General features: G+C 37.0%; 2 protein-coding genes and 2 long non-coding RNA genes across 4 annotated transcripts; all 4 read left to right on the plus strand.

Annotated features, from left to right (window-relative positions):
- The first annotated feature begins 1,773 nt into the window (after positions 1-1,773).
- LOC131428921 (uncharacterized) lies at positions 1,774-4,140 on the plus strand. The gene has a single exon (XM_058592981.1). The coding sequence runs from the start codon at positions 1,774-1,776 to the stop codon at positions 4,138-4,140; it is 2,367 nt and encodes a 788-aa protein (XP_058448964.1).
- A 525-nt stretch (positions 4,141-4,665) lies between these two features.
- LOC131428922 (uncharacterized) lies at positions 4,666-7,179 on the plus strand. Its single transcript, XM_058592982.1, has one exon. The coding sequence runs from the start codon at positions 4,666-4,668 to the stop codon at positions 7,177-7,179; it is 2,514 nt and encodes an 837-aa protein (XP_058448965.1).
- Positions 7,180-14,343: 7,164 nt separating this feature from the next.
- On the plus strand, positions 14,344-15,051 carry LOC131430414 (uncharacterized). Its single transcript, XR_009229525.1, has 2 exons — positions 14,344-14,464; positions 14,513-15,051. It is a non-coding gene; the product is annotated as an uncharacterized LOC131430414 (long non-coding RNA).
- Positions 15,052-18,763: 3,712 nt separating this feature from the next.
- LOC131431642 (uncharacterized) lies at positions 18,764-23,714 on the plus strand. The gene is made up of 3 exons (XR_009229705.1): positions 18,764-18,996; positions 19,130-19,275; positions 23,183-23,714. It is a non-coding gene; the product is annotated as an uncharacterized LOC131431642 (long non-coding RNA).
- The last annotated feature ends 999 nt before the right edge of the window (positions 23,715-24,713 follow it).

Below are 24,713 nucleotides of genomic sequence, written 5' to 3' on the forward strand. Positions count from 1 at the left end.
ATTTCATAGAAATCTTTGAAAATATTTTCAAAGTAGGTTTATCTTATGTAGAATTGACCGTAGAATCGATTGATGACAATTAGAATAGCCACAAAATTCACTATCATGGCCGTTTTGCCCCAATTTTTTCTTTTTTCCTACCTCACTAACTGTAAAACCCTGAAAAATGTAATCATTTTTATTAGTTTTATAAATAGATTGCTGTTTGTCAGAACGATTGCAAAAAACTGTTTTCTGTCTTACTCCAAATCATTTTCTTCAATCAATTATGTTAAACCAAGATAGTTCGATGTTACGCACATAGCCCTACAAATTAATTAACAGGTAGTTTCCATGATCCCATGAATCGTGCAACATCGCTCTACCCCAATTTTAATATATAAATATAGGGTAAAGTGGGTTAAAAATTTTATACCATCACTGAAAAAAGGGCGAAAATTTTCTAATTCCACCTCAAATTTTCTCCAATTGATAGTTTTTATCAGTAGACGGTTAAACAAACCGATTTCGGTTATTCTTTCAAGAATCGAAGAAAATTATTTTGAAGAATACTACAGTATTTTATATGATAGTATGATTGATATAAGAAAGGCATAATTACACCAGTAGGTGGATTAAAACAGGTTTTTGGTATCGCCATCACCGCAATCACTTTTTCAGAGATGGCCGAACCGATTTTCACTAACTTAGATTCAAATGAAAGGTCTTATGGTCCCATAGCTTGTTATTTAATTTCATCAGGAACCGAATTTCGGAGTTACAAGGTGTTACGGCGCAACGATCCAACAGATTAATAGCTGCCGCGCTGCAAGTGAGTTAGACATTGCCAGCCATCAGCTGCGCATGTGCGAAGCGGCTCAGTGATCAGCTGGGCACGTGGAAGAAAAAGAGATAGTAGCGCAAGCACGTGCTGGTCGATAGCGACGCACGCGCAAGAATACTTGAAATAACGCGCATGCGCGTGCAGCATATTTTAGAAAGATCTCTGCGAGAGGTCCAGATTTTGTAGACTAGGAATTAGTATATAAGACCTAAAATTTGTAAATAAAATCAGAAGTTTTCGGAAAGTCAAATCGAATAGATGTTTCAGGCCGAAATTTCTCATCTCCTTGTCAAAAGTCTTTTCGCTAACACAATCGGTAATCCTCCGATTTAGAAGCATAGGTCTCCGCACAGAAGAGACAACTAGCCTTTTTCCGAGATTTAAGGTTGTGCTTAGTGCTAAAAAGACTGCTTTCAGCTGGTCAAAAACTATTCCACCACAGAAGCATAGGCTCTCATTACGCAAGAGCAACTAGCCTGCGGTTTTGAAGACGTTATTTCCCAGCTGAGAGCTTGTACGCTCGAAAGAAATCAAGGTCCCTGAACACAAGTTCTGAATCTCGTTTTCGTTTCCTTCGCACGAAAACATTGGTGGCTCCAGAGAGGAAATTGACCTCTCTTGGAATAAATATCGGTGTGCTCGGCGCCTTTGAGATCGAGCGTAAAGATCTAGTGTACTCGCACCATTAAGAAAGAATTGGAAAAGTTTGGTGTACTCGGCACCGTTAAGATCGAGTAAGTGAAGTTCGGTGTGCTCGGCACCATTAAGATCGAGTAAGCTAATAAAGTAATTCTGAAGAACGGTGCGGACGGCATCGAAGTATTAACTCCAAAGAGAGTTTCGATAAGTGAATTATAAACGGTGCGGACGGCATCGAAGTGTTAACTCCAAAGAGAGTTTTGATAAGTGAATTATAAACGGTGCGAACGGCATCACGACATATAAGTAAAATGTCTCATTTCGTGAAAAATAAGAATGGACATTGTCGTCTGTGCACAGAACCAGATGACAAGCAGGACATGGTCGCATGTGACGAATGTGACCGATGGTTCCACCACGGATGCGCAGGGTTGGGAAGATTACCAACCAAAGGAGAGCGATGGATTTGTATCAAATGTGCTGCCACAGAAGAACAAATCCATTCATTGGAGAAGGCCATGAAGGTCAAAAGAGACTCCAGTCAAAAGGAATCCAAAATGGAGGCAGTATTCGGCGAAATGCTAGAAGCACTAAGAAGCCTCAATGAAAATAACACAGCCGGTACAAGTCGGCAAGTTAATGATGATTGGACTGTATATTTAAAGCGTCAAGCTTTAATACAGCTTCCTAAATTCAATGGATCGCCACGAGAATGGCCTACCTTTAAAAAAATATATGCAGATACCTCGAAAGAGGGCAGGTTTTCACCGTTGGAAAACTTGAATAGACTGCAGGTAGTGCTAGGAGGATATGCTGCAAAATGTGTGCAGCCACTGATGATGGATCCCGAGAATGTTCCTAAAATCATAGAAAGATTGGAACAGAATTTCGGTAGACCTGAGACGGTCTACAAAGAATTGTTGCATGAGCTGACAAAAATAAGAAAAGAAAATAAAAACTCCGTAGCCGAAATTGCTGACGCGTTAGAAAATTTGATCAGTAACATGATTGTCCTGGACAGAGAAGATTACCTGCAGGATATGAGATTAGTGGAGGAAACGGTAAATAAATTACCCTTCAACCTACAAATAAAATGGGCAGAGAAGCTACAACTAAATAATATAGCGCCCACACTGATAGAACTAAGTGAATGGTTGAAACCTCACGCACGCACTTGTAGGTTAATGACCTCAATGTCCCAAAATAAAGAAAAAAGGGACAGAATAAACCTACACGATGAAAAACGACCGTCTTGCCCAGCCTGTAAGGAGTCACACAAGCTGATACAGTGCAATAAATTTAGGGCAATGAACCTAGAAAGACGGTGGGAAGTTGTAACAAAAAATAAGTTATGCATGAACTGTTTGGCAAGCAGCAAACATAGAGCCATAGATTGTTGGACCAAAAGGAAGTGCAACGAAAATGGATGTAAAGGAAACCACAATAGATTGCTGCACAAACCCACAGTACAGATAAAACCTAAAAAGGTCGAGGACCCGGTGGCTGGAGAAGACACATCTAACGTGCATCAGACTAAACGGACAAGTGTTTTTTACCAGATCATTCCGGTAACATTGTGGAACGGGAATCGCAAGACCCAGACGTTTGCCTTTTTAGATCCAGGCTCATCACTTACTTTACTTGATGAGCAAGTAGCAGAAGAACTACAACTAAAGGGTAAGGTCGACCCTTTAAAATTAAAGTGGACTCAAAATTTCTCAAGAGAAGAAACAGAAAGCAAAAGAGTTAATCTACAAATAAGTGGCAAAACCACTACGAAGTACGCCTTGAAGGACGTAAGAACCGTTAAGGACATAAATTTACCTTTGCAGTCAATAGATTATGAGCAGTTGGCCGCAAAATATAAACATTTAAATGGATTGCCAATCTCCAGTTATTGTTACGCAAGGCCAAAGGTTCTGATCGGATTAAATTATAGTCATTTGTTACTTCCACTGGATAGAAGAACAGGAGGACATGAAAAACCAATTGCTATAAAAACCAAACTCGGGTGGATGATATTTGGAACTATATCTGGATCTGTAACCGGTGAACATTTGATGATAATTCAGGAGGAAGACCGGCTAATGAGAGATATGATGAAAAGGTATTTTTCTATTGAAGATTTTGGTGTAAAGATTTCGGCAAATCCATTGGAATCAAAGCAACTTACTAGAGCCAGAGAAATTATCGATAAAACACTAAAGTACACCGGCAAACGATATGAAATTGGACTGCTTTGGAGAGAGGAAAATTTTAAATTTCCGGACAGCTACAACATGGCACTAAAAAGGTTAATCGCACTGGAACAAAAGGTTCAGAAGAATGAAACATTGAAGACATGGGCAACTGAAACTATAAATGACTATGTGTCGAAAGGATATGCCAAAAAGTTAACACCTGAAGAGGTTTGTGAGTGGTCTGGCGATATGTTTTACTTGCCTCAGTTCATCGTCATCAATAAAAACAAAAATCCACCGAAACCTCGCTTAGTTTTTGATGCCGCAGCCAAAGTGAAAGGTGTTTCACTTAACTCAGCACTATTATCCGGACCGGATGCAACCACCTCGTCATTTGGAGTTATAATAAGATTTAGAGAGGGCCCAGTCGCTGTAGCTGGAGATATTAAGGAAATGTTTAGTCAAGTGGGTATAAATAAGAATGATCAAAGAAAATAATGCTTCTTATGGCGGAATTTCGATGGAAAACGACAACCTGATGTGTATGTTATGCAAGTGATGATATTCGGATCCACTTGTTCGCCAGCGTGCGCTCAAATAGTTTAAAATCACAATGCTGAGCTGTTCAAAAGGGAAAAACCAAAGGCAGTTGAAGCTATAGTGAAACAACATTACGTCGACGACTACGTAGACAGCTTCTACACTGTAGATGAGGCCAATAAGACAGTAAAGGATATTATGGAAATACATAATAATGCAGGATTCTTCATTAGAAACTTTGTTTCAAATAACAAGACGTTATTGACATCCTTACCAAAAGACAGGATCCAAGAAGCAAGGATTAAGGTGTTGGAGGACAAGGATTCCCAAATTGAAAAAATACTTGGACTTTATTGGAATACTCTGTTTGATTTCTTCAGCTACAAGATAAACTTCAATAAATGGAAAACAGAGGTAACAAACACAACGAGGAAACCAACGATGAGAGAAATATTATCTTTCATCATGAGTATTTACGACCCAATGGGGCTAATATCCCATTTGACGATCCATGGCAAAATTATCATGCAAGAGCTACACAAGGAACTAACTGATTGGGACGAGGAAATACCTCGTCATCTCGAAGATAGATGGAAGCAGTGGTTGCAATTAATGGAGGGAGCTGAAAAATTGAAAATTCCTAGATGGATCATCAACAAACAAACTAAGCAAATTGAATTACACACATTTGTTGACGCATCAGAAGACGCATATGCTGCGGCCAGTTATATTCGAGGAATAGATGATTTCGGGCAAACAACATGTGTTAGGCTGATAGCTGGAAAGGCACGAGTTGCTCCAATACGGAAACTATCGATACCAAAATTGGAGCTGCAAGCAGCGTTGTTGGGTACCAGACTAATGGAAACAATACTCAAGGAATTGCGCATCAAGCCGACCAAAAGTTTAATGTGGTGTGATTCACAAGTCGTATTATCATGGATAAATTCTGACCATAGAAAATATAACACATTTGTGGCAAACAGAGTTGGAGAAATTTTAGAGATCACCTCCATGGACCAATGGCGTCACGTTCCAACAAAGATGAACCCTGCGGACGCAGGCACAAAACTTAGTCCAAATATTTCAATTTGGATAAGTGGCCCTGAATTTCTGAAGCAACCTGAAGGTCAGTGGCCAAAAACCAACCTTCCACATGGTACCACGGAAGAAATAAAAAACACGGTACTTGTTCATTATTACGAAGATGCAGAACTCGACTTCATACAAGAAAATCGATATTCTAATTGGGAAGCCCTTCTTTACCACACCTGCATACTTAAAAAATTTGCGGATTGGACAAGAGACAGAAAGGGATTTGTGAGAAATGTTTCGCTAAAAGATCGACAAGTGGCAGAAAGCGCCATCATACGAAAGGCGCAATGGGATATATTTACCAGTGAAATGGAAGAACTCTCAAGATACGGAGTTCTAAATAAGCCCAGCAAATTGACAAGTCTAAATCCCTATTTAGACGAGTATGGAGTAATGAGAGCAAACGGACGACTTGACAAGGCAAACTTTCTCCCAATCTATACTAGACGCCCGATAGTACTACCACCAAAGCATCATGTAACCCGGTTAATTATAAAAATGTACCACGAAAAATATCTGCATCAAGCAGATAATACAGTAGTAGCAGCCATTCACCAAAAATATTTTATACAGTTTGGTAGAGCTATGCTAAAGAGAATTAAAATCAACTGCCAAAAATGTAAAAACATAAGGGCAAAACCGACACCACCTCAGATGGCCAACCTACCAAAGGGGCGGTTAGACATCTATGCACATCCTTTCACACACACTGGAGTAGACTACTTCGGACCATTTGAAGTAGCAGTAAAACGTTCAATCGAGAAAAGGTGGGGAGTAATTTTCACATGTTTATCAACTCGAGCCTCTCATATTGAGTTAGCAGAGAAACTAGATACGGATGCTTTCTTAGTATGTCTAAGAAACTTCCAACATAGACGCGGCAAAATTAAACACTTATACAGCGATAATGGAACAAATTTTGTCGGAGCAGAGAAGGAAATGCATTCTTTATTGAAGGAAATAAATATCACAATGGATAAAAAGGAAGCTGCAAAATTGGAAATTGGGTGGTCATTCAATCCACCTTCAGCGCCACACTTTGGAGGTGTTTGGGAAAGATTAATACGAATAATTAAAAATTGCATCTACGAAGTTTTAAATACATGTGGCGAACGACGACCTCAAGTGGAAACCTTACGCTCTGCCTTAATACAGGCTGAATTTATGCTTAATTCCAGACCTCTCACGGATATCGCCATCGACGGAATAGATGATGAAGTATTAACACCTTTCCACTTCCTAATCGGTCGTGCAGGCGAATACGTTCCACCATTTGACCCAGCTCAACAGGAGTTGACAACAAAGCAATGGAAAATGGTACAACACTACTCTCGACACTTTTGGAATAAGTGGAAAAAGGAGTACATCCCAACGCTGTTAAAAAGGAACAAATGGACAGGGAAAATAGTACCGATTAAGGTAAATGACATCGTAGTAATCGCCGATGATAACATTCCCCATGGGAAATGGCTGAAGGGCAGAGTGATTGAAACTCATGTAGCAGCAGACGGTCAAGTACGTTCAGTTATGATACAAACCGTAAAGGGAATATATAAAAGACCAGCAGTAAATGTAGCTATTTTAGATGTACGTAGAGACGAAGAAGAACAGAATAATGAAACCAGCACAGTTATTATGAATTATCACCAAGAAATACTGCCTGAAACCAACAAAAGAAAATTTGAAAAGATAAGACAATTTGATCCCCACGCCATCGAACCAATACAGGCGCCAGGAAAGATCTTGATAGATGAATCAGACCCGTCGATAATGGAAAAGGCTGCAATTAATTTCGCATCGTGGGGAAAACGCCAAAAAATTGATATAGATGCCGTCAAGGGTATGAGAGACAAAGCTATGAAACATAAAAACGGCCATCTTAAGAAAAAGAGTCTGGTTTGACCACCTTTCTGGTGCGCAACCGTGTTAATGTTTTTATATTTTCTGGCATCAGCTTTCGGGGAAACAATGCAAGGATTGATAGCTTACGACTGTGCAAACCCGGAAGTCAATATGACAAGCTACTCATTAATGGACGTTTCATCATGTCTTCCGTCAATCAAAAATTTAACTATCACTGAAGTACCGATTCAAGTACTTCAACGCAGTACAAAAGGATTTGTTATGGTTTATCAATGCAAGGTGATCATAAAACGATCTATAAGACACTGTGGGATGCATTCTCACACATCAGATTACGAAAGAGGCTATTCATACATCGTAAAGGAATTTACAGCAGAAGAATGTAGGAACACTCACCTGATAGGGGCGGTAACATTAACCCACAACAGTAGAATTCGAGAAATTAGGAGAAACAGCACAACCAGAGGGGAAACATTGATAGTGGGCCATGTTTCCGGAAGTAATTGCAATGGAGGCGTTTATAGAACCCCTGAGTATACATGGACCAGCGCATTAGTTTACTATGAATACGAGATTTCATTATACAACTATCTCGCTGCAGTTGACAATGAAAATGATCAAATCATATTACGACATGGAGTGATCTGTCCGTATTCACACGGAAAATGTTTAGATTCAGAGGATGGTTACACAACTTGGGATATTAGCCTCAATCAACGATGTGAAGATTCAGAGTTCGAAGTATTATACGAAGGATTTGTAAACAAAACCATGAACTTGGATGGCAGCCAAACCCAACAAATTCAGCAAGCAGTATACACATCTATATCAGATACACATCTATTTTCAATAAGAACCAAAGGCACATCGAAAATTTGCGGTTATAATGGATACAGAACCGACCATCCAAGAATATTTATTTTGGAAGCGGCAGAATTTAAATCACCATTTCATCGAAAGCCTGATAGTGCTAAGAACCACGACATATTTACTTATTTCAACTCAAAGATAACCATGGTTGAGAACTATATCGGCCAAAGACTGGACGAAGTTTATAATGCAGTAATGACAGAGATGTGTAAAATAGATAAAGCTCTACTTGAGACAAAGTTGACACTTGCACGTTTAAACCCAACGGAATTCGTTACCAGTATAATGAAGAGATCAGGATTTTCTGCTGTCGTAACTGGAGAAGTTCTACACGTTTTGGAATGTAAGGCTGTATACGTAAAGCCATTTGCAACAGAGCGGTGTTATCAAGAATTACCTGTAAAATATGGCAATGAAACAATGTTTTTAACTCCTGTAACAAGAACATTGCAGCTGAGAGGAACTGAAATCGAATGCACTCCGCTTATGCCGGCTAAATTCCAATTTGGAGGCCGGTGGTACACAATAGATGGAAAAATGAGGGAAACTATTGCACCTCAAACGTTAACAACGGATATAGTAACAAAATGGAAATACACACCCTTACCAAATTTGATGGAAAGCGGAGTCTATGATACCGACAGTCTTCAGAAAATGCGAAATTTAATATATAATCAAGGTGATCGCCGTATAGCATCAAACGTTCTTCACAAAATTCTGTCAGGGCAAATACCTAACAGACAAGGATTTCATTTCGACGCTTTGATATCAGAGAATATAATTGACAACGCGATTAATCGATACTGGAGCAAAATAAAATCATGGTCAAACTGGATAGGAAATTTTACGTCAACTATCATTGGATTGTATGCAATCGGACGAGCCATCAAATTTATCGTAGACACGGTAATGCATGGAAGAATTTTATATGACATTTATGGTCTTGGATGGCAATTACTAGCTGCCTTTTGGGACTCTCTAACATCATTCTTAACACATCGGAATACGATTACAAACCTAAGAGCGGCCAAAACTACAGCTACAGCACCAAACGACAGGGAATCATCAGATGATAGATCACCGTCACCAGCACTTTATAGAGGACAACTTTATCCTAATATTTCAACAGTGTAAACATAGCCAATAGATTTTATTGATTATTATGAGTGAAGTTATGAATTATGAATTGAAAATTATGTGTGAATTATCATTATAACATTATAAGAAATAGGAAGATCGTTGCTTGTTTTCAATATTTTGTAAATTATATCAATTTACGGAGGCCGGGATGTTACGGCGCAACGATCCAACAGATTAATAGCTGCCGCGCTGCAAGTGAGTTAGACATTGCCAGCCATCAGCTGCGCATGTGCGAAGCGACTCAGTGATCAGCTGGGCACGTGGAAGAAAAAGAGATAGTAGCGCAAGCACGTGCTGGTCGATAGCGACGCACGCGCAAGAATACTTGAAATAACGCGCATGCGCGTGCAGCATATTTTAGAAAGATCTCTGCGAGAGGTCCAGATTTTGTAGACTAGGAATTAGTATATAAGACCTAAAATTTGTAAATAAAATCAGAAGTTTTCGGAAAGTCAAATCGAATAGATGTTTGAGGCCGAAATTTCTCATCTCCTTGTCAAAAGTCTTTTCGCTAACACAATCGGTAATCCTCCGATTTAGAAGCATAGGTCTCCGCACAGAAGAGACAACTAGCCTTTTTCCGAGATTTAAGGTTGTGCTTAGTGCTAAAAAGACTGCTTTCAGCTGGTCAAAAACTATTCCACCACAGAAGCATAGGCTCTCATTACGCAAGAGCAACTAGCCTGCGGTTTTGAAGACGTTATTTCCCAGCTGAGAGCTTGTACGCTCGAAAGAAATCAAGGTCCCTGAACACAAGTTCTGAATCTCGTTTTCGTTTCCTTCGCACGAAAACACAAGGTAATATGTGAAAATGAAAAACCTAGTGCTGTAATGATGCCTTTTTCATATTACTAATATTTTCAAAAACATGACTAGAAGATTCTGTCAAATTTCTTTTTTTCAAACTTGAATAAAATCAAAAAATTTCTTCGGTATAAACTACCATCACCTTTTCAATTTGTAAACAGTTATATCAGATTAACCAAGATCATCTTATTTAAATTAGAAATTAATCTTATGCACGCAAGATTTATCTGGGGTAGTAGCAGATATCTTAGGCGAGAACGACATAGCAAAAAGTTTCATCGAGTTAATAACAATTGATCGCAGCCTCCACAGTTTCGCTTCTGCATTGATGAACCAATTCTTTCCAGCTTATATATCCCCCATTCTTTCAAAACCATCGTCTCCGTTAGGGGAAAGCCAGTAGGCCAGAATAGTGTCTTTTATTTTTAGCAGAAAAAACTGGTGAGTAATGTCAGACATAACTGGATGACGTAAATACGAATAAAACTGACATGCTTTTTCTACATATCTGAATATCGACAATCACACGTACTAGTTGATTTGCAAACTTTCAATGCGTCACTTGCACAATTGTAACAGTAAAATTTTACGGCAGACCACATGAGAATAATATGACATTAATTACAATAACTTACTTGTCAAACCTGTTTCGAAAACACTAATTGTATAGCGAGTTGATAGAATATCCACAAACCAAAAGCCGCCATCTTGGATTTTATGAATTTTAAAATATATATTATTAATAACAACTTGTCAAGCGCGGAAAAATGCCAGTTGTAATTCCTTATAAAAAGATTTTGGGCCATGAACCGTGGAATTGAAACATATGCTTGATACAGTGAAGAACAATCCGGGACAGCTGCTAGGAATGAATGCCGTCTTCAATCTACAATTTTAAACAAACTAAGTTTGAAATAAGTTTTCACAGAATTATCAAAACATGCACTATTTGATACTTCACGCAAACTTACGTGAAAAACATGTAATGTTGTGAGTGTTGACAATTATATGGCATGAAATTCAACGATATGAACAAAAAATAAAAACTCATAGAGCAAACAATGGTAACTTCAACCAAGAATCATTAAATGGCAAAGTATGTCCGTTAGTTGACTGAGTCACCCAAGCCGCTGATGAGTAAATGGTTCATACAAATTTATATAGTCCCACTTGCTAACCAAGTTCAAATTACGTCAATTTTTACGTCATTTGACAATTTATACAGTAAAAATATCTGAAAATTTCTCAGTTCAAAAAAATCTTGTGATTTTACATCTTATAAGATGCACATAAATGGAGCGTCATGTTTTAAACTAATTTATATGCAAGAACATGTAGAATTGTGTGGTATGAAAATTACATGGCTTGAAAACGAATGAAATAAAATACAAAATATCGATAGCAACTGCGCGAGACTTGAACAAAAGAAGCATCAGATCTCAAAGCGCTCCAGTTAATCGACTAGGCCACAGAAGCACATATCTGCTTAGTGAATAATTTATACCTCTAAACGCATACAGCGTCACTTGGTAGCAAAGTGCAAATTACATTAGGAGCTAGTAAAATTCTGCTCGAGTGGAATTTTGCGTCAATTGACATATTAAGTTGTTATGAATCGTATCGTTTGTAGAATTGTGTCACCTGTAAAATTTACAATTTTTTTCTGTGTTAATAAAATGGAATCTTAATGCTTACAAAAACAGTGAAAACGGAAATCTGCATTAGACACAATTTTCCATTAAATGTAACATAAATTTCAAAAAATCTGTTACATATTAATATTAAATTTGTTGCCGTTAAATTTTTTATGCAGAGTAAACTTTAAAATAGATAATTCTCCATTTTCTTTCTATCAGTTGTATTTTCTATCATGATTGATTGAAATTAACATGTTTAGCGCGTAAATTTCACTTACTTACACTTATTTACTTTTTGTTACATCTGATTCAATTCAATTTTACAGGTTTCTTCCAAACTGCGAAGTGGTATCGGTGCAAAAAGTGTAGCACAGGTTTAGTGCAATTGGAAATTGGTTTCAGTACATCCTCCACTACACACGGGGTCTTTTACGTTATCGATGAGTTCTACATCAGTTTAGGTTGCACGTTAGGCATGATCTAATATTCTCAAGTATCATGCATATGGTGCAATATGCAATTTCAAATGGTTTTTGATGATAGACGGAAACATTAGGTCACAAAGCACACCAGATAGTCGACTGAGCCACAGAAACACATAACTGCTTGGCTGTAAATTAGTAAGAATTATGTCACCTGTAAAATTCATAATTTCTTTCTGTGCAGTTTTGAAGAAGTAGATTTTGAACTCTATTTCAAAATCACACAATCGGAACTATTATTTGAACGAATAATAAATACAGAAAGTGGAAATCTCAACACCTGGGTACTTGGAAACATTAACATTCAGATTATGATAACACTTATGTCTGTTGCAAATGAGTCTTCATGGTTGATTTGTGTGACAATTGTAGAGCTTCAGGAAACTTACAAAAGAGTTGAAAATGAGTTGTTAAGGAAAATACGGCGCCTCGCTCGCAACAAATAAGTCTGATAATAGAACTATATAACTGTTGTATACAAAAATACGAAGATGAAGAAACAGCAAACCCCGTTAAAAATCTAATTTCAGTCAATTGCAATGCGCCAAATCCAGGCGCCCCATCAACAAAGTCAACGACTAACCAATTAAATTTGAACAACTACGGCACTGTCTACCTATAGGGAGTTTGGTGGTCAGGTGTGTCAAATGTTAACTGTTGACTGTTGTCATATATGCAGTGGCGCGAACACACCTAACTCACTCGGGAGGCGGAATTTTTTTTTCCACCCACTTATTCTTTCCCATGACCATATCCACTGATTTCATATTGTTCATTGAATATCTTCCGTCTGACCCATACCTGAGAGCTCAAAATTGGACAGAATGTGGATCAAGTATTACAGAATACGAATTTTGATATGTGGAGAATGTGTTTTTTGTAGTCCCGAACATAATTTTTCATTTTTGATTTGGTGGGGGAAATCCGGCTTAGTTAAAGAAATCACAAGAAGATGGCGTTTCGATAGAGCCGTTGCATGGGATTATCGTACAATAATTTTGGAATATCTTCCGTCTGACCCATATCTGGGAGCTCAAAATTGGACAGTATGTAGATCGAGTATTACAGAATAAGAATTTTGGTATGTGGAGAATGTGTTTTTTGTAGTCCCGTACAACTTTTTTCCATCCACTTATTCTTTCCCATGACCACCTCCACTGATTTAATATTGATCATCGAATATCTTCCGTCTGACCCATATCTGGAGGCTCAAAATTGGACAGAATGTAAATCAAGTATTACAGAATAAGAATTTTGGTATGTGGAGAATGTGTTTTCTGTAGTCCCGAACAACTTTTTTCCATCCACTTATACTTTCCCATGACCACCTTCACTGATTTCATATAGTTCATTGAATATCTTCCGTCTGACCCATATCTAGAAGCTCAAAATTGGACAGAATGTAGATCAAGTATTACAGAATAAGAATTTCGATATGTGGAGAATGTGTTTTTTGTAGTCCCGAACAATTTTTTTCAATCCACTTATACTCTCCCATGACCACCTCCACTGATTTCATATTGATCATTGAATATCTCCCGTCTGACTGATTTCTGGGAGCTCAGAATTGGTCATAATGTTGATTAAGTGTTATAGAATGGGAATAGTTTTGTGTAGAAAATAATTTTTTAATGATAGCGGGCGTATTTTCTCACATTAACCTTTTTTTGTTAGGATTAATATATTTGTTTGCATACTTACCGATAAATTTGCAACATATGCGAAATCAAAATAACGAGTAGGTGTCATACAATATTGATTAAATGTGATTGATCTTTCTATTATACGGCACAGTCAAACTGCGAATCGAAGTATGTTCGTACATATGGTAGATTTATAAAGTTATTAAATATAAACACGCTTGTAGTTATGTTTATTTATTCGAGAATTTATTTTCTGGTTTTCATAATTGTACAACATACTGATAAAATTTATTAAAAGGACCATTTCTTCGTGGAAGTAATTTATTAAAATTTGTTCCGTCAAATTCGCGTCATCCACTCCTTTCTGGTGGGGGAATCCCCAGCTTTTAATTTTCAAAGTTAGGTGGCGAATCGACAACGATTTTAATTAATTTTTACTGAATACCTCCCTTAGCTGGTGGGGGAAATCCCAGTATTTATTTATCAGAGGTAGGTGGCGCTTCAGTAGCTGTTTAGCAGGTATTCTTCTGAAAAGGTTCTTGTCTCGGACTGGTGGTTCAGCCACCCCCCACATTATCGAAATGTCGGAATGAGCAATGAATTCTTACTCGACTGCATGATTTTTCAGTGCTCGATCGGTTCAGTGCTAGAATTTTCGTCTGACAACACTGTATTAAACGTCATTAACTACATGTGAAAAACGTGAAAAAAGTAAAAAAAAGTTTGTGTTCGTTCAGCTTCGAAGGTAAATTTTGATTTTTATTATTATTATGATTATAAAACTCTATATTAGTTATAAAAATGTCGAGAAGCACCCGATATAGAAGAGTGCAACGTGAAATCGATAGAGCCGTACGTTTACAGGAAAGTGGGGTTCCACTAATAAGACAACGTAATGACGAAAGATCTGTGCTAATGGACGACATTGTTGTCTACGATGAAAATTTCGGTGAGTCTATGGATTTTCGGAACGAAACAGTGGAATTGTACGAGACTGGACCGTTAGAAGATGATAATAATGTTATGGATCAATTATTGGATCGGGATGAAGAGAATGAATACGTAATGGACAGTGATTCGGATGATCAATCTGCTACTGTAGAAGTGTATGATGTAGCCAACAAACTCATATCGTGGTCTTCACATTACAATATATCAACAATAGCAGTAAATGATTTATTGAAATGGTTTCGCCAAGGTATTTTCCCTTCTTTACCTAACTCGATCAACGTAGAGCCGTGTCAAATAAAAATATAAATGGGAAGATGAACTCAACATGTTATTTTGCAGTTATTATGAATTTATGTATAAATAAATATCGTTGAAATACAACCTCTATTTGCTCGCTTTGTATTATATATATATATATATATATATATATATATATATATATATATATATATATATATATATATATATATATATATATATATATATATATATATATATATATATATATATATATATATATATATATATATATATATCAAAACAAAACAAAAAGAAAAGAAAGAAGAAGAATCTTAAACGTCAATTCATTTAGCTTTTCTTACTCGATTCTGAATGATTTCCAAACGAACCGGTTGTTGGAGATATTTCATTCGGAATCGGTTGTTGCACTGGAGTTGGAATTGATTCGGGATTCATTATGATTTCCACATGAAATTCCGAATGAAAATTTCTCGCCGATTCGAAATTGATTCGGAATCCATTCGGATCTGATAATGTGGGCCACATTATCAGATCCGAATGGATTCCGAATCAATTCCGAATCGGCGAGAAATTTTCATTCGGAATTTCATGTGAAAATCATAATGGATTCCGAATCAATTCCAACTCCAGTGCAACAACCGATTCCGAATGAACCGGTTCGCCTACAATCGGTTGATTCGGAAATCATTCGGAATTGAGTGAGAAGATGCGGACTGAATTGTCAATTCGTCTTCTTCTTCTTTTTTCCTGATTTTGCACGTTTTCGTGCTGATTTTCAGTTTATAAACGAAAACATTATATAACTGAATATACAAGTTTAAATCTTCATGTTTTTCGGATATACAGAACTAGTAAATAACCAGTTCTTCTTAGAATCCCAACATAAACTATTGAAATTCGCTGGAAATTAACAAAACGGCCTACCTTAGTCAGCATCATCCATTCCTCTAGCTGGAGTGTAGTGAAATGGTTTAAGTCGCATAAATTTCACACTAACACATTCATAAAATGAGCGAATATTCAATGACATTTAAAATGTCACTGTCAATCAGGTTGATCGAGCAGTCAACTCAGGCGAAAATTATTGAGCAATTTGACGTCTCAGTTACTCACACCGATGCAGAGTGCGCAGATCTATTCATATACGAAATTAGAATGTGTGCGAGCCGAAGTCAAAGTTTGTTGTGGGTTCAATTTTACACTGAGGTAAAACATTTTTGACTCATATTCATACACTGCGAAAAATGCATATAGAATTTCGTAAGCTATGAACTAATGAACCAAGCAGAAGTCAGTCCCATTGCGTGATATAGAGTTTCATGAACGATTTTATGTCTTTCTCAACTGTTCTCTTGGCATTGCAGTGTTTTTTATTGCATATATGTCTTCGATAATTGGCACGATGCGGCTCGACAAAATTCACTGGGTTATTTCGACATACTCACACTAGCATTAACCTTTCAACTGCTGAAAATAGCCTCACCAACACATTCGCACGTGGATTAGACTATAGCACTGAACCGATCGAGCACTAAAAAATCATGCAGTCGAGTAAGATTTCATTGCTCATTCCGTCATTTCGATAATGTGGGCAGCAGGTGGGCCGTTTCACGGCGGTAAACGGCAGTACTTGGTTGGAACTAGTTCAAAAACTGAGATTGATCTTGTTTTTTTTGCTAATATATACATATTTGATATACATCTCTCGCCAGGGGCCAATGGAGAACTTTTCAGATTCGCATCGTTGACTCCATACACTCTACCGATAGAAATAAGACTCCATACACTCGATAGAAATAATAAATAAGAAGCATTTTTTATTTATTCTCGATCCAATAAGACTTTACGGATCTTTTTTTTTTCAAATTGTTTGTTTATTTATTCTGGGGTCATGGTCACTAGCTCGAAGCCACTTAAACAGTGTTGCTCGATAAGATTATTTTTATCGTTATCAAGTGGTCGCTGAATTTATGGTAACTGGTGGTAAATCGTCAACGGACAATTTTAATGCTTATTTTTCTTCGGAGTGCCTGGTCGTGTCGTCGTTACAACCGTATGTTTCTGGCGTGTTTACTTCGTATTCACTATCCCGAAATTCCGATACGTTGTTTTCACTGCCGTTGCAAATAGAAAGTGCGAGAAGTATTTAGGCCAAGAGAACCTACGTGGTATTTGGGGCCAGTGATTGTCCACTCTATACAAACATTGTATTGTGAGAGTGGGGTTAAGTAATCGTGAAAAAATGAACAAAGTGAACGTTGAATTGTTAAAAACAATGAGTGATACCAAGTTTATGATCCCGAAATTTATTGGGACAAATTGGCAAACATGGTGCGTACGAGTGGAAATGCTGCTCAGCCGATAGGATTTCATTAGAATGAGCTCCCCGATGGAACTGCATCCTGATACTTTCACCGAGTGGAAAGCTGCCGACCGAAAAACTGGTGCTACGTTAGTGTTGCTGTTGAAGGACAGTCAATTAACACTGGTAAAAGGAAACCCCTACGCATGGGAAGTATTTCGTGCACTCAGAGATGGCATTTCACCAGAGTTATACACGCTAGAGTCAGATTTTTGCCACACCGAGGATGCAAAAAACGAATCACCGCACAAAGAGGAAAGTGCACTTCTTCTCAGTGTCGAATAGACAGCATTTGAGTGTGTGCTTGTGGTTAAAGCAGCTGGCGCGAGTGAAACACATTCTCTTCGCATGAATCGCTCACACGCGCTCTCGTCTAAATACACCCAAGTGACCACTGGCGCGTGATGGTGAGCGAACACTTCTGTGAACTTCAATTAAAAGAGAGTAGATCTGGCCTTGCTATGAAATATTTGCAAGGAAAATTTTACGATAAATTGTTTTATTTTGCTGATTTTGCGTATCCACGCTTCATCTACGAAAACCATACAGCAGAGTGCTCACCGGCGTGTACACCTCTGTGAAAGTATCTGCATCCACCTCAGAGAATTTATTAGCTAATGCTCTAGCACTTTGGTGCGATTCAGTGGAAGAGGTAAAAGGAAATAAACAAACGCACTCATGATGCGTGCACACTTACACAAAAGTGGTGTATAAATGTGAAAGAGAAGAGCTCTCGTTGAAGTTGTCAGTGCGAGGGGAAAAATTTTGCTTGCTCTTCGTCACACAGAGGAGATAGACATCTCTGCGTGCACTCCGATGCTACCATCAGAAAACTCCCAGATTAGTACGTGTGAGCTTGCTGAGGAAACTTTGCGCATTCAACTTGCTAGAAAACAGTGATCTAGAACAGCATTTGATGATTATAGATGAAACATTCGATCGCATCAGTGCTGCTGGTATGGATTTGGACAAAAATACAAAAATTTGCATGCTGCTTCGTAGTTTACCACCGTCATTTGATACTATCGTTTCTGCTCTCGACTCAAGATTAGACGATGACATATTTCTAGATTTTGTAAAGGAAAAGCAAATGGACGAATTTCAACGTCGAATCGAGCAATCAAATGCGAAGATAAAATTCAAGAAGGCGATGCGAACAGCGAAATATAAAACAAAAAACGTGATTAATCCACCTAGCAGTGAGATGATACCTTTTTTTATCAATACGCATGTGTTTTTGCATGGATATTTTTCGGTGTTTTAGTTCTCATGACATTATTTTAATTATCGTCGTTTTAAACGGCAAATTGAGATTTTAATCACTCATTACCCTGTAATGCCGAAACTGCAAAACATATCGAATTTCAATCTTAGCGTGTGACAATCGATTGAACATTCCATGAGATGTCGAAGTTGTATTGAACTAATGTTTATCTTTATAACACACAGTATAGTTTTGTGTGTAATCGATTAAACCTGAAATCGATTTAGGTTAGACCTGTCAAAAGTATCGATTAAGTAGATATGCTGAATTGAAATAAAATGATGAGTCTCTTATAATTGGACCATCGACGTGAAAGGTTGTATTCTTTTAACTAGAACATTAAAGTGGCGACGAGTTGATAAAATTGGACGGACACAATCAGAGAAGGAGTCTGGATTGCTGGAGTGGGGTAAAACGGACAATCGCTGTAATTAAAGAAGTAAGTTACCCAACAAAAAGTAATAAAACAGTCCATTATCAATTCATATTTTATAAAAAAGTTCATTGTTTTTGCTGTTGTATTAAACGCATTGTTTTAATTGAAATCCTTTGTTCGTTATTGTTCTGTACAGCTGGTCGAAAGCGACGCTGATTTCACGTGCTGGCGCATTTAGGTGTCACGTATGCTATAGAGGAGAAGTTTAACGTTATACGGAAAATATAGATTGAAGATATAAAAAAGACAGAATTGAAACTGGGATCAAAATTGTTCTTAAAGGTACGTTATTTTTTCTACTTACTTATATTATCAGATAATAGTGAAAATTGTACACATAGCGATTGAGAATTTAAGCAGAAGAATGGCTCTGATTGGTACCATTGATCCATATGTTCCGGGAACATCTTTTTCCAATTACATAGAAAGATTGGATTATTTTTTTTCTTGCAATAATGTGGAAGATGGTCGCAAGAAAGACATTTTCATGAGTTTTTGCGGCATGACGGTATTCGACGAGTTAAAACTTTTGTACCCAGCGACAGACTTAAAAACGTTAACTTTCGCAGACGTTACGAAAAAATTAAGAGAGCGGTATGATAAAATTGAATCTGACATCATTTTGAGATTAAAATTCAGACGTCGGGTACAAGGACCAAGTGAATCGGGTGAAAATTTTATTTTAGGAGTAAAATTATTGGCGGAACAATGTGATTTTGGTGAGTTTAGGGACTCAGCTATTAGAGATCAATTAGTTTTTGGAGTGCATGACTCAAATGTATTGGAACGTTTAGTGCAGGAGGATGATTTGACTTTGAGGAAAGCGGAAAAGATCATAAAAAATAAAGAAATGGCTTCCTCTACAGTGCAAGTAATCAATCAGGGAACTAATGTAAACTCAGTCCGCTATCGTTTAGGTCGTCGGGATGAAAGAAATGGTCAGTATATGGAAAATAGAGATAATAGGTCAAGAAGCAGAAGTAGAAATGAAGATGATTATAGGAGGAAATTCAACAGAGAGAAATCGAGTTCATATCGTAGGTCAACTAGTAGGGGAAGATATGCTAATTTTGTGTGCCACTTTTGCGATATGAAAGGGCATATTCAAAAAAATTGTTATCGTTTTAAAAACAGCCAGAGAAATTCGGTGAAATTTGTAGAGGACATTCCGAAGACTGATAAAGTCCACGACTACTTCAAAAGACTAAAACTTGATTACGACACAACTAGTGAGGAGGAATCAGGTGATTATCATACCAATATGATTCGATCTGTTAACAGAGTTAGCGAACCTTGTCTCCTTAATGTGAATATTGAAAATCAAATATTTAAGATGGAAATTGACAGTGGGTCGGCTGTGTCAGTGATAAGCAAAATTGATTATCTCAAGAAATTGAGTCATATTCCAATAGAAAAAAGTAGTAAAAAGTTGGTAGTGATTAACGGTTCAACTTTGGATGTTTTTGGTAAAGTTTTGGTTGCAGTTTTACTTGATAATGAAAAGAGACAATTAGAGTTGATAATTTTGAATAGCGAGCACCATTTCTTCCCTCTGTTGGGAAGAAATTGGTTGGATATTTTATTCTATGATTGGAGGAATCAACTTTGTGGTGTTTTTTCCATTAAGAATAAATGTACGAGTATTGCTGAAGACGAAATTATACGCTCTTTGCAATATAAATATGGCGGTATATTTGACGATGATTTTTCTTCTCCTATTAAGGGCTATGAAGCCGATTTAGTTCTAAGGGAAAATGAACCGATTTTCAGAAAAGCGTACGAAGTGCCGTACAGATTACGGGAAAAATTACTAGAGGAGTTAGAAGCATTGCAAAAAAATGGGATTATAACACCCATTAAGACAAGTTTATGGGCTTCTCCCGTAATAGCTGTTATGAAAAAAGACGGCAATATTCGTTTAGTAATCGACTGTAAGGTCTCCTTAAACAAAGTTTTAATCCCAAACACATATCCTTTGCCTACAGCACAAGATGTGTTTGCTTCCTTGGCCGGTTGTAGTGTGTTTTGTTCTCTGGATTTAACTGCAGCCTATACACAAATCAAATTGTCCAAGAAATCTAGGCAATTTGTTGTCATTAATACTTTGAAAGGACTTTTTACTTACAATCGACTCCCTCAGGGAGCTTCTTCAAGCGCTGCCATTTTTCAGCAATTTATGGACAGTATTTTGAAAGGGCTTGATTATGTATATGGCTATTTAGACGATGTGTTAATAGCAGGGAAAAATTTAGAGGATTGCAAAAATAGATTAGAAATTGTTTTGGACAGATTAGCGCAAGCTAACGTAAAAGTAAATTTCAAAAAATGTAAATTTTTCTTTAATAGGCTTCCATATCTTGGGCATGTTATCTCAGGTGAAGGACTTTCACCGGATCCTCAGAAAGTTGATACAATCAGGAATGCTAAAACGCCAAGTTGTGTTACAGAACTGAAATCCTTCCTGGGGCTAATAAATTATTACAGTAAGTTTTTGCCAAATCTTTCATCAATACTGAATCCGTTATATGGGTTATTAAAAAAAGGTTCAAAATTTGTGTGGGATTCAATCTGTGATAAAGCGTTTGAGTGTTGCAAAAGGCATTTGCTTAATGCAAATATTTTAACCTTCTATGACCCACATAAACCGATTATAGTATCGGCAGATGCCTCTTCATACGGGCTAGGAGGGGTCATAGCTCACATAATCAATGGAGAAGAAAAACCAATATCATTCACATCATTTTCTCTTAATCCGGCTCAAAGATCATATCCCATTTTGCATTTAGAAGCGTTGGCAATAGTATCAACGGTGAAGAAGTTTCATAAATTCTTGTTCGGCAAAAAGTTCACAATCTTCACGGATCATAAACCACTTTTAGGAATTTTTGGGAAGGCCGGTAAGAACTCAATATTTGTAACAAGGTTACAAAGGTTCATTATGGATTTAGCAATATATGACTTTGACATTTTATATAGAACATCAAAGGAAAACGCAAATGCTGACTTTTGTTCAAGGTTTCCCTTGTCACCTGAAGTACCTTATAATGATGATAGTGGTATTAATAGTATAAATTTCTCATCCAATCTCCCTCTAGATTTTTCAATACTTGCTGAAGAGACAAGCAAAGATAAATTTTTGAGGCAAGTCTCGGATTATTTACAAAACGGTTGGCCTGAACGGCTAGATAAAAGTTTCAGAAATATTTATTCGCAAGCAGATAACTTAGAGAGGGTTGACGGTTGCTTACTTTTTCAAAGTCGTGTTGTTATTCCAATATCTTTAAAAGATAGGATATTAAAGCTTTTACATTCAAATCATATTGGCATTATCAAAATGAAACAACAAGCTCGGAGGAGTGTATACTGGGTTGGTATTAACAAAGATATCGAACAATATGTAAAACATTGCGATATTTGTGCAAAGATGGAAGTCGTTTCTCACCAAGATAAAACTAATAACTGGGTGCCCACTTTAAGACCATTTAGTAGAGTACATGCGGATTTTTTTTATTTCGAAAGAAAGGTTTATTTATTATTAGTGGATAGCTACTCTAAATGGCTGGAGGTCGACGTAATGCCTTACGGAACGGATTCAAAGAAAGTGTTAAAAAAGTTTACTAGTTTTTTCGCAAGATTTGGATTACCAGACGTAGTGGTAACGGATAACGGCCCACCTTTCAACTCACAACAGTTCATAAATTTCTTAGAGAGACAAGGTGTTCATGTATTGAAAAGTCCTCCTTATCACCCACAAAGCAATGGTCAAGCCGAACGTTTAGTAAGGGTAGTGAAAGATGTGCTGAAAAAGTTTCTCATAGACCCAGACATGCGCCAGCTGGATTTAGAAGACAGACTAAATTATTTTTTGTTTAATTATCGTAATAATGTGTTGACGGTGGAAACAAAATCACCATCAGAAAAAGTGTTTTGCTATAAACCTAAAATGTTATTAGACTTGATTAATCCAACAAAAAGGTATAAGAATCAATTAGACAATACTAAACGAAACATAACTTTAATGACAAAAGCAAACAAAACGAAAATTTCAGATTCAATTGACTACAAAGCAGATATTTTTGCGAATCTAAAGCAAGGGGACAAGGTTTACTACAGAAATCCCAATAAACTAGAAATGATTAGATGGTTGGAAGCAATTTTCATTAAAAGAATTTCAACCAATATCTTTCAGATTGCACTCGGCGCTCACATAGTCTCGGCCCACAGGGGGCAGATGAAGTTGCCAATCTATGATGGACAGAAACGCAATGTGGCGATTCGTGTTACGAGTCAGGAAGAACGATGAGGAACTAAGAGAACTAGATGCATATCTGAAGAGGAAGAAGATTTCAAAGGATTCGAGTCAACTGGGGAGGCACCTACTCCAGCTAAACGTGAGAGACATCCAGTAAAATTGAAAGCAGCAATAACAAGAAAACGTCATACTTCGAACGATGCATATGATAACAATCGTGCTAATACACAAAGACTCAGAAGGTCTAATCGAGTAAAAAAGAGAAATTTAGAAAACGATTTCGTTTATACATAATAAGTTAGATATTTTGCTTTCGAAATTAAGTGTAATTTCATATTGTCAAAATAGTTTCATATGTTGTAAAAATATTGTACATAGATTCTTAAGAGAGAAGGTATTGTATTGAACTAATGTTTATCTTTATAACACACAGTATAGTTTTGTGTGTAATCGATTAAACCTGAAATCGATTTAGGTTAGACCTGTCAAAAGTATCGATTAAGTAGATATGCTGAATTGAAATAAAATGATGAGTCTCTTATAATTGGACCATCGACGTGAAAGGTTGTATTCTTTTAACTAGAACATTAAAGAAGTAAGTTCCACTTTAGAGTTTTTCGTCATTATTTATGGTACTTCCAGAGCCGGTATTCAGGAATTAGCATAGCCCAAAATGATTCGAATGGCCATAAATTATTACGCCAAACAATTGACATGAAACTCATCATCTGTAATTCCAGAATCGGACAAAATTCACCGATTTTGTATGGGACCTTAAGTTCTGTAATATTTGTTTTTGAAGTTCGATTTGGTCTTTTTTGAGAAAATGATTGAGCTTTGAGAATCGATTCGATACTGGAACCGGAATTCTAAAATCGGTGTAGCCGAAATCAGTTAAATTCACCTGAGCAGTGTGTAGACATCTTTGAGAAATTGTAGTGCGAATTAAAATTTGGGGGTACATTCCGAATCCAAAAACGAATACCGCTCAAACTGAAATAAATTTATTTGGTAATCGACTATCCAAATCTGCAAACCCGATAAACCTCATTAATTTATGTAAAATGGACATTTTTATACTATCACCCTGCATTTTCTAAACCAGAAGTCGGGTCTGACTAAAAAGTAAGAGGTTTTATAGAATTTTAAGACCTCTCATTTGAATCATAGATGATTCTTAGATTTCATTTGAATCTTAGATCGGTTCAGCCATCTACGAGAAAAATTAATTGCATTATTTTAATTTCGTTTCACATATCATCCTGTGGTTCCGCAATCAGAAGTCGGATCCAAACGTAATTCAGGAACCTTGTTTGGGAGTATACGACTTTTCATATGAATCTGAGTTTGTAGAAAACGGTTTAACCATTTCCGAGAAAAATGAGTGAAATTATTTGTCACACACGCATTTGCTGATCTCGACGAACTGAGTCGTATGGTATATGGGAGTCATGTTCTTCCAGCATTT

The sequence above is a fragment of the Malaya genurostris genome, chromosome 2, assembly GCF_030247185.1.
Source record: "Malaya genurostris strain Urasoe2022 chromosome 2, Malgen_1.1, whole genome shotgun sequence".
NCBI classification, from domain to species: Eukaryota; Metazoa; Arthropoda; class Insecta; order Diptera; family Culicidae; genus Malaya; species Malaya genurostris.